General features: G+C 40.6%; 2 protein-coding genes across 2 annotated transcripts; both read left to right on the top strand.

Annotated features, from left to right (window-relative positions):
• The first annotated feature begins 213 nt into the window (after positions 1-213).
• sirt7 (sirtuin 7) lies at positions 214-5,869 on the top strand. Its single transcript, XM_014986611.2, has 10 exons — positions 214-564; positions 694-831; positions 1,196-1,300; positions 1,376-1,446; positions 1,529-1,601; positions 1,689-1,787; positions 2,367-2,603; positions 2,894-2,974; positions 3,059-3,165; positions 4,080-5,869. Exons 1-10 carry the CDS (start codon positions 460-462, stop codon positions 4,291-4,293), a joined length of 1,230 nt encoding a protein of 409 aa, XP_014842097.2. The 5' UTR covers positions 214-459; the 3' UTR covers positions 4,294-5,869.
• A 1,001-nt stretch (positions 5,870-6,870) lies between these two features.
• On the top strand, positions 6,871-23,392 carry pcyt2 (phosphate cytidylyltransferase 2, ethanolamine). The gene is made up of 12 exons (XM_014986613.2): positions 6,871-7,175; positions 17,099-17,187; positions 17,339-17,500; positions 18,225-18,376; positions 18,456-18,497; positions 18,610-18,748; positions 19,340-19,422; positions 19,633-19,710; positions 20,187-20,252; positions 21,923-21,988; positions 22,223-22,311; positions 22,404-23,392. The coding sequence occupies exons 1-12, from the start codon at positions 7,051-7,053 to the stop codon at positions 22,525-22,527; spliced, it is 1,215 nt and encodes a 404-aa protein (XP_014842099.1). The 5' UTR covers positions 6,871-7,050; the 3' UTR covers positions 22,528-23,392.

Below are 23,392 nucleotides of genomic sequence, written 5' to 3'. Positions count from 1 at the left end.
GTTCAGAAGTTCATTATTGCAAAGTTTACATAACAGTAATTCAGAGGATAGAGGAGATATTCTCAGTTACAGCAGACACTGTATCAAACACAAAGAATGAGGTGTATGGTAGTATTTTTGTGAATACTAGTAAATATTGGGGTAAATGGAAATGAGATGGCAGACAAAATGCCAAACTTAGCAACAAAGCATGGCAATATTGATGTGGAATTAATTTCAGTAGGTTAGAAATTAAAATTAGGGAAACGAGATGCTATCCATTTACAGTTCAGTTTCTTTACTGGTTTATTTGGAAGGATTTGTTTTCTAAACTTTCTGAATCTAAGTGCAGTTTCACACTCCGAGCAGCAGGGGTCGCTGTCGGTCGCCTCGTGTTGATCTACTCTCCTAACGTCCGCCTCCGCTCTCGGTCGCTTTGTTTTGAATAGATTAGCTTGTTTCCAGCTAACCGGAGTCGGAATGGAGGAGGATCCGGAGACCGGGAATTCATCCCGGACGGAGAGAAAAGCGTTGGAAAAAGCTAAAATACTACAACGTGAAAGAGAGAGAAAAGTTTTCCGACTGGTAAGACGACATTTGAAAAGCGTAATTAGATAGCGGTGTACCGCATTAGCAGGCTAATCTAGCAGTCGGGGCTTTAAATCTGTGGTTTCCATGGAGGTAATTCTGAGGGGGTTCTCGGTTGTTCCGCAGGTCGGACGGGTTCTGAAGAAGCCTGAAGCTGAGCGGTCGGAGGAAGAGGCCGCAGCGCTGCTGCTACACAGAGAGGCCGTGGACGAGCTCGGCAGGAGGCAGATCCGAAGAAATGTCCTAAAGAGGAAGCAGGAGGAGGTGAGACCAGTTGATGGATGAATGAATGAGCTCAGCAGCGGACTACCAAATGGAAAAATAAAAATGAAAATACTCTTGTAGGCCAGTAATTTTTGTCACTAGGAGAACAAATACACCGGCCAAGCTGGTATAAATAAATGTATGCCCATTGGTCCCTTTTTTTTACAACCAGAACAGACTCAAAATCACAAGTGGAGTACCTCAGGGTTCTATACTGGGGTCCTTCCATCAAAATGCTCCCATTAGCTGAGATTGTGATGTGCGAATAAAGATAAATAAAAAGTTATAAATGAGCATACGTGTTCTCTTTTTTGCCTGATTTCTAATAAGTCTAGCATATTTATCCTCATGCGCGTTTTTGCAGGTGTTTGACGATGCTGATGAATTGAAGAGTAAAGTCAAGCAGCTGGCTGCAGCTGTCAAGCAAGCCAATCACCTGGTGGTTTACACTGGAGCAGGAATCAGCACGGTAGGCCGGACCTTTCTTCCTCTGTGTTTTTGTGACTTAAAGGTTTCCCAGAAGTGATGACTACTTTAATTTTAGGCAGCCTCCATCCCAGACTACAGAGGCCCTAACGGGGTGTGGACGCAGCTGCAGAAGGGCCGCACCGTTAGGTGAGTTATAGCTGAATTGAAAGCCATTTCCAGAAATATTCTGAACTGATTTTTGCTCTCTTGTTTCTGTTTTCTTTTATAGCTCTTCAGACTTGAGCAAAGCTGCACCAACCGTCACACACATGTGTATCAGGATGCTGCATAAAGAGAAGCTCGTATGTTAAAACCCAAACAGGTGGTGATGTTTGTTCCCTTTCTTCCAGGAACATCTAAATGTCTTCTCTTTTTTTCTCCCAATTTAGGTGAAACATGTCGTTTCTCAGAACTGCGATGGACTTCACCTGCGAAGCGGTCTGCCTCGACACGCTTTGTCTGAGCTCCATGGCAACATGTTCATCGAGGTAACACTCCTCGACCATGGCTTCTTTTTTTGTCTCACACTGATTTTTGTCACTTAAAACTAAAATTATTTCTACTTTCCAGTAAATCAGGATGTTGTTGTCAGACAGTTCAGTTTTTGTTCTTCTGCAAAAGCAGTGGACATTTTAGAATGTCTTTTTTTTTTACATGCTGCTGGATTTTTGACTTCACTGTTTGTGTTTGATTATAGTTGGGATCCAACTTCATGAATACTTTTACCTATATTCTTATTTTGATTTAGGCCTCGTGATGTTTGTTACGGCCTCTCAAACTGACCTGTAGCTCTGGTCAGAGATTTACATAAACCTGTTTTTGGAATGAGTTTGCGGGAATGTGGGAATGTGGAGGTGAGACGTGGCTTTCTTAATTAATAACCAGATAGGATTTAGGCAGGCTGTTCTCATTATTGTTACAACTAAAAGGCATCTGCTTTCACAGATTACAGTTTTGTAAGTAAAGTTTTTTTTTTGCCAGTCAAAATGGATGACTTGTTTCATAAACCGTCTTGCTGAAGTTTCTCCCAAAGTAACCAGAGTCGCCCCGACCGTCTCTGTTTCCAGGTGTGCACTTCCTGTTCTCCTGCCAGGGAGTTTGTGCGTTTATTTGACGTGACGGAGCGGACGTCGCTGCACCGCCACGGGACAGGGCGCCGCTGCAGCCACTGTGGCAGCGAGCTGAGAGACACCATAGTGCACTTTGGGGAACGTGGGACCCTGGAACAACCTCTGAACTGGAAGGGAGCGGCGGAGGCTGCCAACGAGGCCGACGTCATACTCTGCTTGGGCTCCAGTCTGAAGGCAGATTTTGTATTTCTTCCTTGTTGGTTGTTGTGTTTTATTTTAGATATTCAAAATAAATGTCTTCTAGTTCCATTGTGGCGTGTTCTGTGCAACATGAAAGTTTATTAGTCTTTGAGAGGCTGAACTTGCTTAAATTGCTTGGAAATAATCTTAAATCACAATCATTTCTGAGACAGCGCATCAACCAGTAACATTTATTGTTGTGACAGAAAGTCTAGTTCTTTGCTACCTAAACACATCTAACATAAATAAATGAGTTTTGACTTTTTTTTTTTTTCCTTTAACAGGTGCTAAAGAAATATGCTTGCTTGTGGTCCATGAGTAGGCCTGCAAACAAAAGGCCCAAACTCTACATTGTGAATCTGCAGGTACGGTCGATTTGATGGTTGTTGTTTTTTTTTAAATGCCTTCATGTTCTGCACCAGACTTTATGTTCCTGTTTTTGTTTTCAGTGGACTCCAAAAGATGATCTGTCCGTGTTGAAAATTCACGGCAAGTGTGACGATGTCATGAGTCTCCTCATGGAGGAGCTGAACATCCAGATTCCTGAATACGACAGGTATGGATTGGATAAAGCAACAGGGTTGCAAACGATGCTCCGTTTAACTTCCTCTAATAAGGACATAAGTGGATGTTTCTGTTGGAGATGCTGGTAATGGTGAACAGTGCTAAAATAAATCGCATGCCGATATAAATTACAATAACTCGTCTTTGTTAAACACTCACAGCGTCAGTGGCTTGTAAAAGTGTTCGTACCCCTTGAGCCTTTTTCCATTGCGACCTTAATCTTCAAATTTTATTTTATGTACTAACACAACGTAGTTTAGGTTTACGAAGAAGAAGGACATTTGTACATGTTTTTCTTTCTTTAAAAAAAAAAAATCTGAAAAGTTTGGAGTGAATTTGTATTCAAGCCACCTCGGTCAGTCATCATAAAGCCTTTTGCTGTCTCTGTCAGTGTTGCAACATCATTTTTCGATTTTTTTTTTTTTTTCTTTGCGAAACAGCTCAGTTTCAAACAGATGGGAATGAGAACATTATTTTTGATTTGTCACAGATTATCAACTGGATTCAAATCTGGACTTTGACTGAGCCATTCTCAAATACACATATATTATGTGACCTAAGCCTTTCCATTGTAGCTGTCTTCACAGAACACCTGGATTTATACGGAGATTGGTATTCCCACAGGTGGACTCTATTTACTAATTTGATATCGTCTGAAGGCAGTTGGTTGCACTACTGCATGTACAGTTTTTATTGGACTACAAGCCATACTTTGTTTTCATAGTTTGGTCAGTCCTGTGACTTTATTTTAGTAAGTTTGCAATTGGAATGTGGAATCATTTTTACAAGCCGCTATACTTTTATGAAAGCACGCAAAAATGTAAACAACAAAACAAAATGGCTGACTGTCTACGTTTTTTTTTTTTTTTTCTTTCTTTCTTTCTTTCTTTGTGATTGTCTCCTCAGAGCAGAGGACCCTATTTTCAAACTAGCTACGCCTCTTCGCCCAGAAGAAGTCCAAAGCCATAACCGTGAGGTCTTAGCTGCCCCCGACGGCCAGGAAAGCCCCTCCGCCGAGAACCAGCAGCAGCCGTCGGAGGAAACCTCGTCGCTGCAGGGCGGCTGGTTCGGTCGAGGCTACAACAAAGGCAGGAGGAAAAAAAAGAAAAAAGCAGCATAACTGAGGGAAGGTTCTTTTAGATGATGAAGTGCATTCAGGTGCTACCAGTGATTTATGTTCCTTATCTTATTGATGAGCGCAGACTCCAGCTTTAAGATGCTGCTGCTGCCTGTATTGACATTATAAATATACACATGCAGCATGTGTATGAGGGATGAGATTTACAGAAAGCTCTTTGCACTGTTATTTTGTTCTACATTCGTTCTGTAGCAGCAGCAGGAATTAAAAGTAGCTCCCGTCATGTAGCAGTTTTTTTTTTGTTTGTTTTTTTTTTAATGCTACCTTTTTTTTTACAGTAGTTACCAGATCGGGGTTAATAAGAACTGCAATTTTAACCCACTTCAGTTGCTGTGGGATTACTGAGCAATGGAAATTACTATAAAGAAAAATGTTGGTTAAAAAGTCTTAAAAAGATCCTGATGAAAGAAGCTTTCAGGTTCTGGGCAGTAATGAAAACACTCCTGCACTTTTTGCTCATCTGAATGTACCATATGCACACACGGCACCATGTTAGCTTTTTTTTTTTTTTTTTTTTTTAATCTTTTCTTTTCTTCAAGCCTTTGTGCAACTAATTTGATTTAACAATGTTGCCTGCTGGTAGGAGATTGACTAGATAAACATTATCATCGTTCTTCTGGTGCTACCATATAAAGTGTCAATTAGTGTTCGTTTGGGGAAAATTAGACTTTTGTTTGTCAATGAAACGTTTCAGAAGAAGCAAGGCAGCAAAAAAGATTTTGAGTTTTGTACTGTTGATAAATTTTCTCCATGCAAAATATATATTTTTACTCCATTTTTCAAAAGTCGCTTGTTAAAGTCGCATACATTTTATTTTTTGTCACATTGCTGTACATTTGCGTTTACTTTGAAGGGGTTGTAGTTTACGTACACTATTTCTTAAACTTGGTAGTCGTTCTGTAACCTGCCATCATAACTGTATATGTTTTGGGTTATTTTACAATTATCTTAATTTGTTTACGGAGGTGTAAGAAAAGAAGACTTTCATACTTTACTTATATGTTGGTTACTTATTTTATGTGATAACTTAATGTTTTCTTTGGTTAGTAACAATTACATTGATTATTTTTTGTCTCAGGAAGGTCATTTGTTGTTGCGACCATCATGTAATTTATTAAATCAAAAACAGGGAACAGCTTTTATGAGCTTGGGTTCACAGCTCCTAAAACTGAAAACAGTGTTAAAGCTGAATGTGAAGAGGACTCTGCTTTCCCTTGGTGCATTTTGTAAAGCATTCGTTTATAAGACAAAAACAAAAAACAATGTTTACCGTTTAATACTGTAACTCGTTTATGAACACCAGAGGTGCTAGTGTTTATAAAACATTTTGTTTGTTTTCTTGGCATTTTAATGCTAACGGGTTTAATTACAAGAGCAGCATCTTGCTGGAATGTGTGGAACATAAGCAGCTTGAGAACTGTGTATTAGAATTGTATGTTAAGATGGTTTGTTGATGGTTTATTACTACCATCTGGTATTAAACTTGAACATTTTTCTTTTTGAAGATGATATTCAGATGCTAAACAAAAACCAGAATATTAAAAACGTTTGTTGCTTATGTTGAGTTCCTTCTGTGGGTCCTGTCGTGGGAAAAAATTGCTTTAACAAGAGTCTGGATGAGAAGAAATAAGACATTTATTAAAACCTTGCAAGGTGAGAACAGGAATACAGAGTCGAGGGAGTCTTTTTATAGGTTCTGGTCAGAGAAGAGAGACTTGATTAAACAATAGGTGTGAATCTCTGATTGTGATGTACCAACAATTCTGTGGAGCCCAACCCCGATCGCCTAGCCATTTATCTATTAAGGAAAGGAGGTTGTTACTTAACTTATGAAATGCAGTCTCAGTTCTGGGTTGACGAAGTATCACCCCGATTGTCTCCTGGATCACAGACAGTCTCTGCTGTTACGTCACACTATGGAAATCTATAGGAGAGCAGCTTGGCCAATCTCATGATAAAATCATGCAAACACAATCATCTCATCAGACACAATCAAAAGCACAAGAGGGGTGAGGAGCACATTATAAAATTTTCCATTACAGTCCCCCCCCCTCCCAAATATAAACCTGGCTTACGCTAAATGAACAGAATGTTCTTGTGGGTATCAGTACATGCAATAGGATCGTACAAATATCTAAAGTGCATACCCAGTGTTTCTTTTAAAGTTTATAATTACTTTTTTTTTTTTTCATTTAGGGATTTTAAGATGTGTTCTGTACTATCAAGCACATTCATTTGCAGGAACCTTGAAGCATAATTTTTAATTTAAAAAAATGTTTTATGTGTCTTGATTGCTAAACATGTCATTTTTTATAAGATTAGTTGCTATTATATTTGGGAGAAGGAAGGAAAGCAGCATAATATTTTGTATGGACTCAGTTCAATTCTGCCTCTTAAAAGAAATTATATATTGGAGCTGGAGCAGAATTATAGGGTGGCATTACCAAAATTACAACACTTTTTTATTAGTGGTATACATTGGTTCAAATTCGGGCTCTGTTTCTTTAAATCTCTTTTTGAATTAATTATGCAATCACCACGTCATCGTGAGAACATTCGATCGGTGTGACGCAATCGGAGGCGTTGGCCGCTGTTCAGTGACATTCCGTCCGATCTCCAGAAGCGGAGTTGACCTGTTGAAGACTTTTGTGGTTTAATTCTTTCAGCACAGATTGTAATAACTTTCTAAAACACAAAGCAGCTCCAAAGCATTAGACGTATCTCTGTAAACACGTAGAAATGATCAAAAACGGACACCACGCTAACGAGGATCAGAGCGGAGAAGCCGGTTGCAATAAGCCGGGTGCCTCCGCGTGTAGTCCGGAGAAAAGGAAGAGGGTGGTCCGGTTGTGGTGCGATGGATGGTGAGTCGGACTCTGTCTGTTTGTACTGGTATTAGTGGCATAGGTAAGCTCGTCTGGTTTAAAGCTGTCTGTGTGGAAAACCCCAGCAGGAAATAAGTCGGCTGACTAGCATGCTACTACCGTTAGCATGCTACTTAGCAGTTAATGACAGGAGTATAACCGATGTGTTGTGATAGCTTTTCTATTTGTTTCGCATATTAATTGATATTTGTTCACGAGAATACTCTAAATATATAACTATCTAAATTAAATGTAATAAATTATGTTAATCTAGTAGCTCTCTCTCCAAAAAGTATTATGCCCTGGGGTTAGATATGATCTCACAATCCTCCTGTGCCTTTAATTCATATCGTAATGAGTGTTTGTTCTAGGTAAACTATTTCACATTCATTCTGGCAGCAAACAGGCGTTTGATAGCTGGTTTAAATGTAACATAACATGTAGTTATATTCTAATTAGCCTGCATAGTAAGTCCTGCTGTCAGTGGCTCCAGGAGAAACAATATTATTTTTTTCTCACACATTTTACTGGCATAAATAAAGACTTAAACTCGCTTATTTAAGTGCCTTTATAAGCTGTCAGATGGAAGTTATTTGGTGAAACCTTAAGCTCTTGTTGGTGTTATTAGATTAGGAGTTCTGCATGATTTGGCTGCTGCTTCTGCTGCTCAGAAAACTGATTCGTGTTGCAGAATCATGTATCTGTTTTTGCTCCTGTGCGCAAAACAAGGAAGTTATGAATCAAGTTTAGCACATTTCAGCCATAAAAGACACCATACACTCAACATTTGACATAACCAGAAACAAATCATTTTGGTGGGTAATATAATCAAATACACCTTCTGACAGCTTCTGGTTCAAAACTGAATCCTTATTTTTTTTATTTTTATTTTTTTACTTTAAACTGATTTGTTTTATTTTTAATAAATATTCCTTTGAGTCGGGACAGTTTGGGGTTTCCTGGTCATTTCTAAAATGTAGTGTTATGGTATTATTGGGGCCTGCCCAAGCAATGCATGGCAGGAACCTATTGTTCTACACCCAAAAAGGCATTTCTTTGAAGTTATTTGTTCTTCCATCACCCTTAATGTGGCTTGTACCGCTGCGTGCACCCCCACAAAAGTGGTATCAAAAAGTTCAGCTTGATCCCGAGAAGGGAGCTACAACAAGGAGATATGCAAAATTGATAACGGTCAGTCTGAGCATACTACGCGACATTCGCGGGTTGTGTTTTTGTTATTGCACTGCGACGTTTAATCACATCACCCTCAGTTCTACATGTCAGGCTTGTGCAAAGGATGTTCCTGACTCTTTCCAGAGGCGGATGCCTGGTCTAAACTAAAGGGCCCGCCTTAAATTCAGGAATTTAATATGTCTAGTTTTCTAATAATAATCACTTGATGGGTCATATAACGTTCATGTCATTCTGTAACCCCTTCGTTTCTTTCTCTTAGCGTAATCACTGACTCCTAGTCACTCAAGATATTGTATAAAAAGTATATGTGCTTGTAAAATTTGGTTGTTTTGTACAATAAAGTAGAAACAGCCAGGAGGCTGGAAAGTGAGCTGGGTTTGCTGTTGCCTAGCAACATAGCATACATTACATTATTCCACTGCTGGAATCTGATGATGTCAAAGTGTTGTGATGTCATAAGAAAGAGATGCCTTGAATGTTCTGCATCTGATCAAATTTCTACAAATCAAATTTGTAGAAGTAGCAGCTTTGGTTTTTCCGTATTGGATTTAACATTGCATTTTTTTCGTAGCTTTTCTGATACATCGCTTGGACAATCAAAATGTCGCAAATTGACATTGATTTATTAACACAGTCTCAAATTAGACAAATGACTAAAGATGAATTGATTATCTTGGTTATAGATTTTTTACAAAGACTTAGGGAGAGATCTACTTTACTGACCGAGCAGAACCCACTGCAGGAGGATTTGGAAAAAGCTCATGAACAAATTGAGCTTTTAAATAAGAAAATCAATTCAATCACCAAAGAGCTAAACAGCTCTCTCAAGAAAAACAAACACCTGGAAAGTCAGAAAATCCCAAAGACAAAACACGAGGTAGAGAACCGGAGTTCCCACAGGACTCAGTTGTCTGAGGTAAAAGACAACAAAAATAAAGTCAAAGAGCTTCAGACCACTTTAAAAAGCCTTGAGAGGGACTCAAAACAAATGATGTCTGAAATCAGAGCATACAAAGTGAAGGTTGAAAAGTACCAAAGTGAAGTGAAGAAGCTTGAGCTTACGGTCTCCCGAAAGACTGACGAAATCATCATGAAGAATAGAGAGATTTTGAGAGAAAATGACAAGTACAGACTTCTTGAGGGCAAGGTAAAAGCTCTGGAAAAGCGGTTGAAAGAGGCAGACAAGGAAAATAAAAGTCTTGAGAAAAAACTTCCAAAAGATCCATTGGAGGAAGCCACTAAGCAACCGTTTAAAGCAAGGATCAATTCATCTACAGGTGTATTAGCGGTGCAAAAACACCAAAAGAGGATATCTAGAGGTCTGAAGAAAAAACAACAGATGGTGAGAAAACTCAAGTGGTATCAGGTTGAGACCTCCAGGACGAGACGACAGAGAGCGGCTGCGGCTGCAGCTGTGAACAACATTTTACCTCAGACAGAATATGCTATTTTAAACCTGGAGAGAGAAAATACATACCTAAAAAATCAGTTAAACTTGCTTCTAGAATACAGGCCGAGGTATCTAGATGACATTAAAAAAGCCAATGACCAAGTGCTTAAGGTGACAGATTTGTATATGACTGAGAAGATACAAAATGACAATTTGAAGAAATTAATGAAAAGCAAAGAGACTGAGGTTGAAGATGATATTGCTGTTGAAGATTATCTTGCTTTGGAAGGACCAAAAGCTGAACCACAAACCAACGATCAAAAAGTCCCAGTTCTACCACCGATTCAGGAAAAACCCTTCCAGCTACCCAAGACACCATCGATAAGTAATCAAAGAATTCTGCTTCAGAGTGAAGGCAAGTTGGAGCCAGTGTTTCAAGACAACCTCACAACACCTCACAATACAAACCAGCTGAAGCCAACACCGCCTAGCACAAGTAAGCCTGAAATGCGGCCTTTTACATCAGCAGGCAGGAGGGTTTTTTCCATGGAAGCTCAGCAGAGAAAAAATAGCGAGCAACCTGGCAGGAGGGCCTCAGTAGAGTACTTTAAATTTCCCTCATTAGGGATTAAACGCAGTAATTCAGCATGAGGTGCGTTTGTGATCATGGAGCTGGGCTTTAAACTCATGGAGCTTTGGGCTGCAGTATCAAAAGGATGGCAGCTGAAGGTGGGGGACCGTGGTGATCTGATCCTGAGCTTCCTGTACGACCAGTATCGGAGTCTGATCCTCATTCCCGGCAGTAACTCGGGCTCGTTTCCAGTGAGAGTTGCACTCCGCCAAGGCTGCTCTTTGCCACTAATTCTATTCAATATTTTTATGGACAGAATTTTTAGGCACAGCCAAGGTGTTGAGGGGATCTGATTTGGTGGCCTTAAGATCGCGTCTCTGCTTTTTGCAGAAGATGTGGTCCTACTGCTTTCATCAGGTCGTGATCTACAGCTCTCACTGGAGCGATTCGCAGCCGAGTGCGAAGTGGCCGGGATGAGGATCAGTGCCTCCAAATCTAAGGCCATGTTCTTGAGCCGGAAAATCTGGTTAGGATGCCTCCTGGACGCCTCCCTGGTGAGGTGTTTCAGGCACATCCCACCGGGAGACGGTCAAGGGGAAGACCCAGGACACGCCTGAGGGACTATGTTCCTCAGCTGATCTGGGAACTCCTGGACCAAATGGCGGGGGAGAGGCAAATCTGGGCCTCCTTACTTAGGCTGCTATCCCTGCGATCCAAAGCTGATGGAGAAGCAGAAGAAGACGCATAGACGGACGGACAGACGGACAGACAGTTCCATCATTAAATAATAACGTCCGCATAGACTTTTTGTTTGACAATAACCATAATTTTCCGTTTTAATCTAATCAATTTTAGATTAACTAATTAATTAATAATTTGTATCCCTACCTGTACTGAACATCATGTTCCTTTCTACGATACACTCTTTAAATGGGATGCATAGGTTTTCTCCGGGTGCTCCGGTTTTTCCTACCTTTCGGGGGGAAAAGTGATTCGGCTAATTGGTGTCTTTCAAATTTACCTTTGTCTCTCACTTGTCATGAAGTGTCATTCTGTAAATAATGACACATTTAATGCAAAGTTGCGCTAAAAGTTGCATTGAAAGTCCATTAAAAGTGCCAACTTTGCATTAAGTTGTCATTATTTACAAAATCATGCAAAGTTGGCACTTTAAATGAACTTTTAGAGCAACTTTGCATTAAAAGTGTCATTATTTACCGAATGACACTTCATGGCAACTGTCATAAACATTCATAAAGACTTCTTCATGTTTATGACAGTGTTATGTCATGTTTATGACAGTGTTATGTCAGTCTTATGCACACCCCTTCAAATAAAGTGTTACCCGTTTTCTCCGGGTGCTCCGGTTTTTCCTGCCATTCGGGGGAAAAGTGATTAGGCTAATTGGTGTCTTTTAAATTTACCTTTGTCTCTCACTTGTCATGAAGTGTCATTCTGTAAATAATGACACATTTAATGCAAAGTTGCGCTAAAAGTTGCATTGAAAGTCCATTAAAAGTGCCAACTTTGCATTAAGTTGTCATTATTTACAAAATCATGCAAAGTTGGCACTTTAAATGAACTTTTAGAGCAACTTTGCATTAAAAGTGTCATTATTTACCGAATGACACTTCATGGCAACTGTCATAAACATTCATAAAGACTTCTTCATGTTTATGACAGTGTTATGTCATGTTTATGACAGTGTTATGTCAGTCTTATGCACACCCCTTCAAATAAAGTGTTACCCGTTTTCTCCGGGTGCTCCGGTTTTTCCTGCCATTCGGGGGAAAAGTGATTAGGCTAATTGGTGTCTTTTAAATTTACCTTTGTCTCTCGCTTGCTAACTGTTGGGAGGGTGTTCTGTCAGATCAGCATACGTCGTCAGATAGTCATACGCTTAGCTCAGACATCTATACGCTGTCATTACCATATGATTTTATTTAATCAGCAACATAGAATCATGACGTAGATCATCATATACTTTAGGCGCTTTCGCACTGCACGGAACAGAACGGTACGGATGTGTTCGCATTACAACTTGCGACCGGTTCCACCCGGCCCCATGGAACCACAAGAGCTGTGGTTCCAATCGTGCCGGCCAAGCGGTTCTGCTTAGAACCAGCAGCTGATTGGCCGCTGGTTATTATGGAGTCAGATGTTGATTTTCCGTTGACAGCTGGCTCTCACTACTATATTACTATACTACAGACTACAGTATTTTTCTTCCGTATTTCTCCTGGCAATACGTAGAAGTCGTTCAGTATTTTGTCTTCTGAGGGTAGCTTGTTGGCGGAATTTAATTAATTGTATGAGGTTGATGAGCAGCAAAATTAAATCCATGTCGTCCATTGTTGTTGTCGTCGTAGTAGTAACTGTTCTTCTTTATTAAATTGGCAGTTAGCAACCAACCAACTCAAACCACATTGTTTAGTTTTAAAAATAATGACGTCCGGCACCGCTTCGATGGCACCCCAGAGTGTAATGCGAACACAACCGTTCTGTTCCGTACCGTTCCTTTACGTTCCGTGCAGTGCTAAAGCGCCTTTTGTTAACAGCTGTATGGCATCCTGACTTGGCGGTTAAGTAGTTAATGAGTTTTACACGGGCGTGTGTTGTAGCTGCAGCTATCCTGCTTTAAATACTCTGAAACCACGACAACGCATATATAGCTATCTAGTTATCATATTATAAACAATTTAATGACTTATTTTCGTCATAACTTGTTGTGCATGCTGAACTGACAACTCCACTAACGGTCGGACTTCTTAATGCGCATGCGCGGGCATGCGTACTCACTGCATGTATGCTATCCTGACAGCGTATGGCTATCTGATAGAACAGAGGCACTCTTTAAATCAGGAGTCCCCAAACTTTATCCTGTGAGGGCCACATAACTTTTCCCTTCTCTGGAGGGGACCGGAATCAGTTTGTAACAGAAAAAGTGTGACGATTCCAGGAGTGCCTAAATGTAAAAATTTATTGTTTTCCAGAAAGCACGATCAAATAATCCTCTTTGGGTTCTTCGCAGAAAAAATCCAGGAAATAACACTATTTATTAAATAAATACCATATTTTCCAGACTATAAGCCGCACCCCCAAAGTTTTTTTTTAAAAACCAGTAAACATACACATATAGATATCTCTTCCGCTCCAGGTTTTCCACAGCGATGCAGCAGCAGCAGAGGGGGGCGGACACCCAAAATTTGAGTAATAACAGGCCAATTGAATATCACATTTATTGCGGTTGACAAAGAAAAAGTTACCAAGTTTAGATTTAACTGAACTGATTACGGTAGTTTCCGAACGGTAACTTTAACAGTAAAAGTGCTGATCCTTCGTGTCTGCTACTAGCATGTGCTACTAGCATGTGCTAAATGAAAATGGGCGCATTCTTCTTCTTCTTCTTCAGATTTTAACGGCAGCTTGCATCCATTATTGTTGCACTACCGCCATCTACTGGATCCTAATATGTATACCTCAAATTCTCATAATGATCCCAGTATCCCCTCAATGCTGATCAACAACATTCTCAAATTTCAACTCCCTATTAAAACCTAATTCCGTTTTAATGGGCACTTTCTTCTTTAATTTCCAATTTTGACTTCCAATGATTCACTTCCTGCTAAAGAGCCCCCTGGTGGTTGAAGAAAAATCCACATACAAGCCGCACCGGGCTATAAGCCGCATGGTTCAAAGCTTAGGAAAAAAGTAGCGGCTTATAATCCAGAAAATACGGTATATGGGAAAAAAAATGTAAATGCTCTCTGGTATTGTTCAGGGGGCTGCACCAAATGTGGCCCCCTGAACATTTGGTGAACATTTTGGTGCCCCAAAGGTGGGGCACCAAAATGTGTCTAAACTACCAAAAATTTGGGTAGTTTAGTCGCCAAACTACCCGCGGGCCATAGTTTGGGGACCACCGCTTTAAATGGACACTGTGGGGATTTGATTTTTCTCTGTGTGTTTATTTTAGGTTCCGGTTCTTGTGAGTCTCTATGTTGTCCTGTCTTCCCCCTTGATTGTTCCCAGGTTGTCTTGTTCTTTGATTACCCCCTGTGTATTTATGCCACCTATTTTCTCTGTGCTTTTGGATCCTAGTCGTTAGAGTTGTCACAGTGGAACTGTCGTTACTGTCCTGTGTCGTCTTCAGCTTTCATGTCAGTCTTGTTTGATCAGCACTACCACTGATGAGCATTAGCCTTCCGCTCAACTGTGCTGCCTGTTCCTTGGACTGTTTTGAGCTGTTTTTTCATCATTAAAACCATCACTCATCTCCTATCTGGGTCTGGGGCGTTCTCTCTCACCACCATCACCCATATTTCATGACAGACACACTCTTTAAACTAAATTAAATGCATAGGTTTTCTTCGGTGCTCTGGTTTTTCTCACTCACTGACTGTTCACGAAGAATATGAACTTGTCTATTTCAGATTCTTAATGTGTGTCTTTTTAGCACACACTCCTTCAATGGCCTCATACAATGTCTTCCAGCCCTAGTGTTTCTTTATTTTCTGTCTTCTTAGTCGTCTTAATTTTTAACTGCTCACAGAATATGACCAGTCTCTCTAAGCTGGAGTGTCTTCCTGTTAAGAGGAAGCTGTTCCTCTCCACTTGACTGCTCAGGATTATGGGCGGTAACAATTATCAATTGCATAATTGGATGGATGGATTGGATGCAAAGTTTTTCTCCGGGTGCTCCGGTTTTTTCGACTATTTGGGAAAATAAGTGTTTAGGCTAATTGGTCTCTTAATTTTACCTCTGTCTGTCATTCACTAACTATTGGACATACAAAAAATCTGAACTGAACAAAACTGTTTCTTCCGAGCACATGGCCTCATGCAATGTCCGCCAGCCCTCCATTTCTATTTGAACACGTTTTCTGGTAGTAAAGTGCCACAAAGTAAACATTTGACTTTTACTTTTGCAAAATTTACCAACTAAATTTCTTGTGTCTAAACAGATAAAGAGTATTTCAAAAGAGTTTATGTTTTATAAACAATAATTAATTTGGTGTTGAGATGAGCGCTTTTTTCTGGTGGCGAACTGCTCCGTAGTATAAATCGGATTTTTGCTTTTGTATTGAAAGTCTGTTTTATAATATATTTACCACCAATGACAAAAAAATGAAAACTTTAACTTTTCAGAAAAAAATAACTGCACAATTCTTGTTGAGTAGTACTTACTGTAAGTTAAGTAGTATTTCAAAAGAGCAGAAGAAATCTTATGTTTTTTGAACAACAATTAGCATTTTGGCTAATTTTAGCTTATACACTAATTTTAAGATATTGAATGGAGTAAGTCCATGTTACTCAACATGCTTATAACTCTCCACATGCTATTTAGTACATTGTAGTTTACATTAGCATTGATGCTAATTTTTAGCATCAGAACGCTGGGTTCAACCGACGGGTACATTTTGGTAGGCCCCAATTACATTTCTTCAGAAATGTTCTAGTTGTGTATTGTTGTTCTTGTGTAGAAATGTAGTGTTACTGTATTTCATATTATTCAGAGTTGTCATAGATACTGTTGGGCAGGAAGGATTTGTTGTAGCAGTCAGTATTACAGTGACTCTGAAGAAGCCTCTGACTAAACTCAGACCCATTACCAAAAGCAAACATATTCACATGCTTAATTGTTAACTTCAGACAACACTTTATTTTATCTTTTGTCATTTATTTTGGTTCTGACCACTGTCGTAGTGCACCTTTTTAGCCCTCTCTGTGCAACAACCAAGTCCGTTTCACCGGTTAAGGGTCCCGACCACAAAACTCCTCTGAGTTTTACACTGATATAATGAGTTTTGTAAAGTTTAAAACAGGATTTGATGCAAAAAATGATCAAATGTTACAAAATCATCCAAATGGAACAGATACAGAGTGACATTCATTGTAGAGCAAGTTCTGCTTTTATCTTCTCCACACTCTGGACCCTCCCTAAAGGGTATTGGTTATCAGTTTCATTTTGTTCATGTGTGACTGTCGCCAGTCTCATGTGTTATGGTTATGTAAGCAGTGGCAGTGTGAGCAGATAAAAGAGACAGAGGAAGGACACAGAATCGTTTTATCCACAACACCACCGATCATGATTCACAACAAAAGCGATCGGCTTGGTCAAATGGATCTAAACTCCTGGATGTTTCTGGTAATCTCTGGCCTTAATGCGCTGCTGGAATCCACTTTTACTTCAGTAAAGAAAAGGTTTTTTCTGTAATCTTACAGAGCTGGAAAACATTTTTAACTCCCTACAAATCAAAAGTGTCCAAATTAGTTATTTATTAATTGTATTGATAAAAGCAGCTGCTTCTCCTCATATTTACCTTTTCTGATTGAGTCAAATACCTGGTTTAGTACAGCAAAGCATCGATTGCCATAGTTACTTATTGACTGAAGTCAAATAAACATTGCTCATCGGTGGCCGACAGGATGCCTGTGGCCATTACCTTCGTCCTAGTGACCTTTATCACTACAACCCACCAGCCCCACACTGTTTTGTGAAATTAACTCGGATAATTTTGGAAAGCCTCAAACATGGAGCCGAATTGTGAATACTCAACCTAAAAAGGATTGTTTAGTTGGCCCTGACCGTCTTTGCTTGGAGGACATTTAAAAGATAATAGTTGCTTTTAAAAGAAGAAAGCCTGACGGCGGGGGTGCTGTTGCTGCAGCCTCCCTCTGGGTGGTTGTTGTTTTACCTCTTTTGACCTGAAGCAGTGCCCTCTTCGAGCTATTGTTTTTAAAACTCCTGGTGTCTTCTTTCCACAGCTACGACATGGTGCACTACGGTCACTCCAACCAGCTGCGGCAGGCTAAGTCGATGGGAGATTACCTCATAGTTGGGGTCCACACAGATGGTAAGACCAATGCACATGAGATGAATCTCCTCCTTCACGTTTGAATGTTTTTTTATTAATAAAGACATGACATATTACGTTTCATGTAAAAGCTGTGATGACGCAGACATGCCAGTAATAAGCATCTGACTCCAAGAATTTCTTTTCACAGCTGAGATTTCCAAACACAAAGGTCCTCCGGTTTTCACTCAGGAAGAACGCTACAAGATGGTCCGCGCCATCAAGTGGGTGGATGAGATAGTAGAGGGAGCACCTTATGTCACCACTCTGGAGACTTTGGACAAATACAACTGTGACTCCTGTGTGCACGGAGGTGAGGCAGCCTTTGTTTTAACACACGTTTTGTCACGTTTCGACAATACACTCCACTTTGTTTCATTTGGGTTTGATGTGATAAATCAACACAAAATAACGCTTAGTGTGAACAGGGTCTCTGCTTAAAAAGTCTTAAGGTAATTTATCCAAAATAAAGGCTTTTTAATGTCTTAAAGCAAATGTAAGTTGGCCTTAAATACGTGAATCACACGTCTTAAATTTTGTTGCGACAGGACTATTCAGTCTCACATTCTGTGTAGGTTTTTTTTTTCTCGCCGTACTTTTCTATCAGGTAAAAGTTTGAGGTGTTCACAGACATCTTTACTTCACACAACCAGCGATGTGCACAACAAATCTGGCCTTTATTAAAGAACGGGTCCCGTTTCCAGTTCTCCACAGGTCAGGCTGTGAAGTGGACTCTGCAGACAAACACGTAGATGAATGTGCTTCTATCAGACGAGATCAAAACGCAACTTTTTGGCCTACGTGCAAGTGCACCCCACACTTTTCAGATTTTCTCTGTGAAAATTTGGAAACCTGTGTATTTTTTTCCCCCTTGTACTTCACAGTTATACACGACCTCATCACATAGTATCCCAATAAAACGTGTTAAAGTTAGTGGATGACAAAACTAGAAAAAAGTGTGCATACTTTTGTAAAGTGCTGCAGATGATTTGGTGGAAGCTCCTTCAAAGTTTGAGCTCCTGCTTTCTGTCTGTCAGATGACATCACGCTAACCGTTGACGGCAAGGACACGTACGCAGAGGTTAAGAGTGCCGGGCGCTACAGAGAGTGTAAACGCACTCAGGGCGTCTCCACCACCGACCTGGTGGGACGAATGCTGCTGATGACCAAAGCCCACCACAGCAACATGGTAGGTTCACGCTGCTGTGTTCAGCATGTCGCCCGCTGTTGCTTACCGTGCCTCTGATCTGGCGTGCTTCTCTCTGCAGGAAAACACAGATTACCAGCTCCACACTGACAACTTTGGAAAGGTAAATGAATGGTGTCCGTCTTGAAAGACATGAAACTACACACGGGTTTCGTTCTGTCATCGCAGCGACGGTGGAGAGTCTCTGTTAAGTTCTGCCGTTGTTGCCTTTTCAGGGTGCGACAGTCCATAGTCCGTGGACGGGGGTGTCTCAGTTCCTGCAAACATCCCAGAAGATCATCCAGTTTGCCTCAGGGAAGGAGCCGCAGCCTGGAGACACCATCATCTATGTGGCGGGAGCTTTTGATCTTTTCCGTATCCTTTTATCACACGAGAAAATGTGCTTAAATGTTAGTATTTGTCTAATTCTCTAACAGCGTACATCAGCACAGCTGGTCCTGGAACAAGTCTGCTAGCCGTACAGCATAACTCTGCTCTGAGGCAGTTTCCCCACATACGAACCAGGCATTTTGCATGCGTAATGGCATACAGTCTGCCTTTGTTTATATATTTTTTAATATGATTTACAGCTATAGTAACTAGTATCACGTTCTAAAATAGCAGTGGTGTTTGTATTACTTAAGTTGAGCTCAAAAAAAGTAATCCACTGAGAACTGCGGGCAATTTTTAAACATCTATGAAAAGAGAGGAAAAAAAGGAATCCGTCACATTTCTGGCTTTACGAAACCCGGGTCAGAGATGTAGCAACATATAGAAGGTATTCTCTTACTGGTCCCATCTGCTGGTCTTAGCGTCTTCATGTGTTTAATGCTGTTTGCTTTGAGAATCTGCCGCAGTAAATAACGAAAATATAACAAAACAGCAGCAAAATGGAAGAGGCTGTGTTGTTTTATGAGCTCCCTCCTGATTAGAAATGTTTCTGCCTTGACCTCTGACCTTCTGCAGACATCGGCCATGTTGACTTCCTGGAGATGGTTTATAAGCAGGCGGAGAGGGCCTATGTTATCGTCGGTCTGCACTTTGACCAGGTGTGCTGAACTCCACTAATCTCCAATTACTTCTTTTTGCACTAGAAAGATCAGTTGAAAGCACAGTTAACCTGTTTGGACTCGGAAACTCGTCGTCTGCTGTCCAGGATCGGGAGACAGTTTAACTTTTAAACCTCTGCTGCCGTCAAAACTCAACATCTAGTTGATATGAATATAAAACCACTCACTGACTCCTTCCACCATCTTCAGGAAGTGAACCGCTACAAGGGGAAGAACTACCCGATCATGAACATCCACGAGAGGACTCTGAGCGTCCTCGCCTGTCGGGTGAGCTCCCATTCAAACAGACACACACGCACGCACACACGCACGCGCACACACACACACACACACACTGCTTGATGCTCAGAGTGGTGGGCTGCTCTTCATGTTCGCGGCACCGCGGCCTGAACCGGGCTCTGTGCCCTTCATTCCTGCTAGTTAGCGGTCAGCCAAGAACAATGAATCCTTGTTACCCGTCTGCATTGTGTGCGTGAGTGTGTGTGTGTTGGTGTCAGTTATATCAATGTTACACAATCGGTGTCTGTGCTCTGCTATCAGTTCTGAGAAAGGTCTTTTGAGAGAGTTCAACATTTTCTAACATTTAAGGAAGCAAAAAGTTTTAGCTTTGCTTTGTGGTTAAGAGTCGTTTAAAGAAGAATAAAGGTATCGGGAGATTTTGTTTTCCCTAATTGTTTCCCTGTGTGTGTGTGTGTGTGTGCGTGTGTGTGTGTGTGTGCGTGTGTGTGTGTGTGTGTGTATAGTATGTGTCAGAGGTGGTGATTGGCGCTCCTTATGCAGTGGGCAAGGACCTGTTGGATCATTTCAAGGTGAGTTCCTCACTCTCTCTTAATGGATTAATTAGCACCTATTTTATCTGTTCAGCTAAAGAGAACAATAGCAGCCTGGCCGAAACATGGCTGCAAATTGCTCCCAAATGCAAGAAGAAAGTGTAAAAACACCAAAAACTATCATTCACTGTACCAGGTTTTTATTTAATAGCGCTGAAAACCTTGTCAGTCAGCCTCTGTCTGACTGTTTTATTGATGATAATTTCCATATAGTGGAACTTCTAACAGGCAAATTGTTTCTTCACAATTTTTATTTGAAGACATGTTTCCCCAGTGGAGATTATGGAAATCAAAGTAATTTATCCATGCTAAACAAGAACAGCTTTCAGGTTACTTAATTTTTAGCAAAGTAGAGTCACTGTTCTGCTATCACAAGTGATTAAAGTATCCTTCATTGACATGATGAAGACAAATGTAAGTAAAAGACAATAAACACAGCTTGTCTTGGATGATAACGTTTTTGATCGCATAGCATTCTCCATAAAAATTTCAACTTGCCTGGCAAACTGTGGACAGAAAGAAAGTAACTACAACTGGGCTTGCAATTAAAAATCTGTTCCTAGAAACTTAGTTCTGCATGAGCTTCAAAATGTTAGGAAACATCCTAAGATGTGACTAATTATGCACATGTTATGTCTTAGTTGTTTATCTTTTATATATATTTGCAAAAAACTCAAAAACTAATTATAGGGTGCTTATAATTTTGAAGGATGAAATAAGACTAGCGTATTTTCCGCACTATAAGGCGCACATAAAAACCTTCAATTTCCTCAAAAGCCGACAGTGCGCCTTATAATCCGGTGCGCCTTATATATGGACTATATATAAGGCAACTACGTTAAGCAGCCACCGACTTCATTTTTGCCCGTAGAAGAAGAAGCTTGCGGTGCATGCTAGCATAGTTGTTAGAACGCTGGTTTGTTAATAAAGTTTGACCTATCTACCGTCCGTCTAGAATCAGGTCGTCTGCAGGTCATTTAGCACCACGTTCTCCACAAACATGCTGTGCGCGAACGGAGAAGGGTGACCATCGTCCGGCCACGCCCCAGCCCAGTCCGGAAGGCTCTCCTCGCCGACAGGAGTCGGACTGTTTTGTTGACATTCTTTATGTCAACAAAGTGGCTTTAGACATTCATCCGGGGTGCTTCGACTAGGGCTACCAAGGGTCCAGCCCCTATACATTTAAAGCCAGGAGGGGGGAAGAGAGACAGAGACTGCGGCGGCAGCGTGTTACCCAGAAAGCAGTTGGGCACAATATCACAACACCAACACTGTGAGTGAAACAATGACTGGGGCAGCCTGCGATATAAAGTACTCGGGGACCATTTCTTTATTATTACACATCCATATTTGTAGGGTACAGAACAAATCATGTCTCGTTCAGGTTCAATACGGGACGGGTTGTAATCCTAACTGTAGTGTCTATTCTATGCGCCTTATAATGCGGTGCGTCTTATATATGAAAAAAGTTTTAAAATAGGCCATTCATTGAAGATGTGCCTTATAGTAACTTTAAAAATGTGTTAAACAAAACTACTTAAACACCTTTTTTTGCTGTTTGACATGACATCATGCTGATCTTTCACTGCTTTAGATAAACTAGGGTTGCTACATTTATTGTTGTTTTCTGCATTTCTGTTACTTTCCAGGTGGATTTGGTTTGTCACGGCAAAACCGAGGTGTTCCCAGACAAGGACGGGGTCGACCCATACGCTGTGAGTACAACAACAACAACAACAAAAAACGATGTTTAAAAAGTACTGCCACACACAATCTGTTCAGCACCCAGGAGTTGTAATCACTACATTGCTTCATTTATTTCATTGCTATTTTGTAACTCAAGGTGGCGCCAGGAGACCCAGTTTCTGCAGTGATATTTTAGTGAAGGTCTCCATTTGGTTTTGGCTCTTGATTGCTTTGATGCAGTAAGTTGTGTGTTCGTCCTTTAGGAGCCGAGGAGGAGGGGGATCTTCAGAACCATCGACAGCGGGAACAGTCTCACCACCGATGACATCGTGCAGAGGATCATCGCAAACAGGTGACGCGCCGTACAAACTGCAGCGCCCGAGCGACGCAGCACAGTTTAACCTGTTTATTTGATTTATCTTTAAATATCTGTTGGGCTTCCAGGCTGCAGTATGAAGCCAGGAACCAGAAAAAGGAGGCTAAGGAGATGGCGGTGTTTGAAGCGATGAAGAGGAGAGAACACCAGCAGCAGCAGGAGGCGCAGCAGGATGAAGCTGTGGCACATTAACGCGCCTGGACAGTTTTTAATCTGGTTTATGCATCCAGGTACAACTCAGCTTTAAGGAGGATGATCCAGCAGGGCCAGCCTGTTTCAGATCCTCTATACGATCTCAGTTTTCAAAAAAAAAAAAAAAAAAAAAAAGTATCAGCTGAATTCTTTACTCCTCCAAAGAAAACTTCACTTTTCTCTCCGTTAGGTTTACTTTTTTTCCCGTTTGAGTCACACACTACACGTGAAAGAATGTTGAGTTTGGGATTTTATTCGTAACTTATGAACTGTTAACGTCAGTCTTTTAAGCGAAGGTAATGTTTAATGCGCTGTAATGTATCACCGTTAATTTCTAGCTATAGCTTTGTTTTTGTCCTCAATGTATTAAAAAACAAACTTGCAGCTTTGTTTAACAACTTGTGAAATAGTGTGTCAATTTTTATCTGTGGATTTTAACCACCTGAATTTGCACGAAGTGTGACTGAATGTGTGTCAGTGTGAGCGAGTGCAGACAGTAGAGAGGAACGTGAGCGTGTGAGAGGAACGTGTGCCTCGATCCTGAAGCTATAAATTATTGTAAGGGCTGTTAGTTTAAACCACTTCTGTCTCTGCAGCTGTTTGACTGAAATAACATATTTTCTTCTGTTCTTATGAGACAATCCAAGGAAAGGAAAGAGTTTCATTTTCAGACCTTATCTGTTGTTTTCTTCTCACGGAGGTCTGTTAATGTGATTCTTGAAAACAAAATGGTTGAAACGTGGTGAGATATAAACTTACCTGGTATTTTTTTAAAATGTTGGCGCTTTTCGCAGCTTTTGAGTAACAACCTTTTTTGTGTGTGTGTGTGTATTTCACTTTGTCAAATAAAATGAGTAATCTGTGA

The sequence above is a fragment of the Poecilia mexicana genome, unplaced genomic scaffold (assembly GCF_051168715.1).
Source record: "Poecilia mexicana isolate PSO_F unplaced genomic scaffold, ASM5116871v1 scaffold_1, whole genome shotgun sequence".
Taxonomy (NCBI): domain Eukaryota; kingdom Metazoa; phylum Chordata; class Actinopteri; order Cyprinodontiformes; family Poeciliidae; genus Poecilia; species Poecilia mexicana.
Note: the sequence above shows the minus strand (reverse complement) of the source record. Positions and strands in the feature narration are given on the sequence as shown.

Coding starts and splice junctions, on each gene's coding strand:
- sirt7 (XM_014986611.2), top strand. CDS start 460: ATGGAGGAGGATCCGGAGACCGGGAATTCATCCCGGACGGAGAGAAAA. Junction 1,602..1,688: donor TGCTGCATAAAGAGAAGCTC/GTATGTTAAAAC, acceptor CTCCCAATTTAG/GTGAAACATGTCGTTTCTCA. Junction 2,604..2,893: donor GCTTGGGCTCCAGTCTGAAG/GCAGATTTTGTA, acceptor TTCCTTTAACAG/GTGCTAAAGAAATATGCTTG.
- pcyt2 (XM_014986613.2), top strand. CDS start 7,051: ATGATCAAAAACGGACACCACGCTAACGAGGATCAGAGCGGAGAAGCC. Junction 18,749..19,339: donor GGGAGCTTTTGATCTTTTCC/GTATCCTTTTAT, acceptor GACCTTCTGCAG/ACATCGGCCATGTTGACTTC. Junction 22,312..22,403: donor CAGAGGATCATCGCAAACAG/GTGACGCGCCGT, acceptor TTGGGCTTCCAG/GCTGCAGTATGAAGCCAGGA.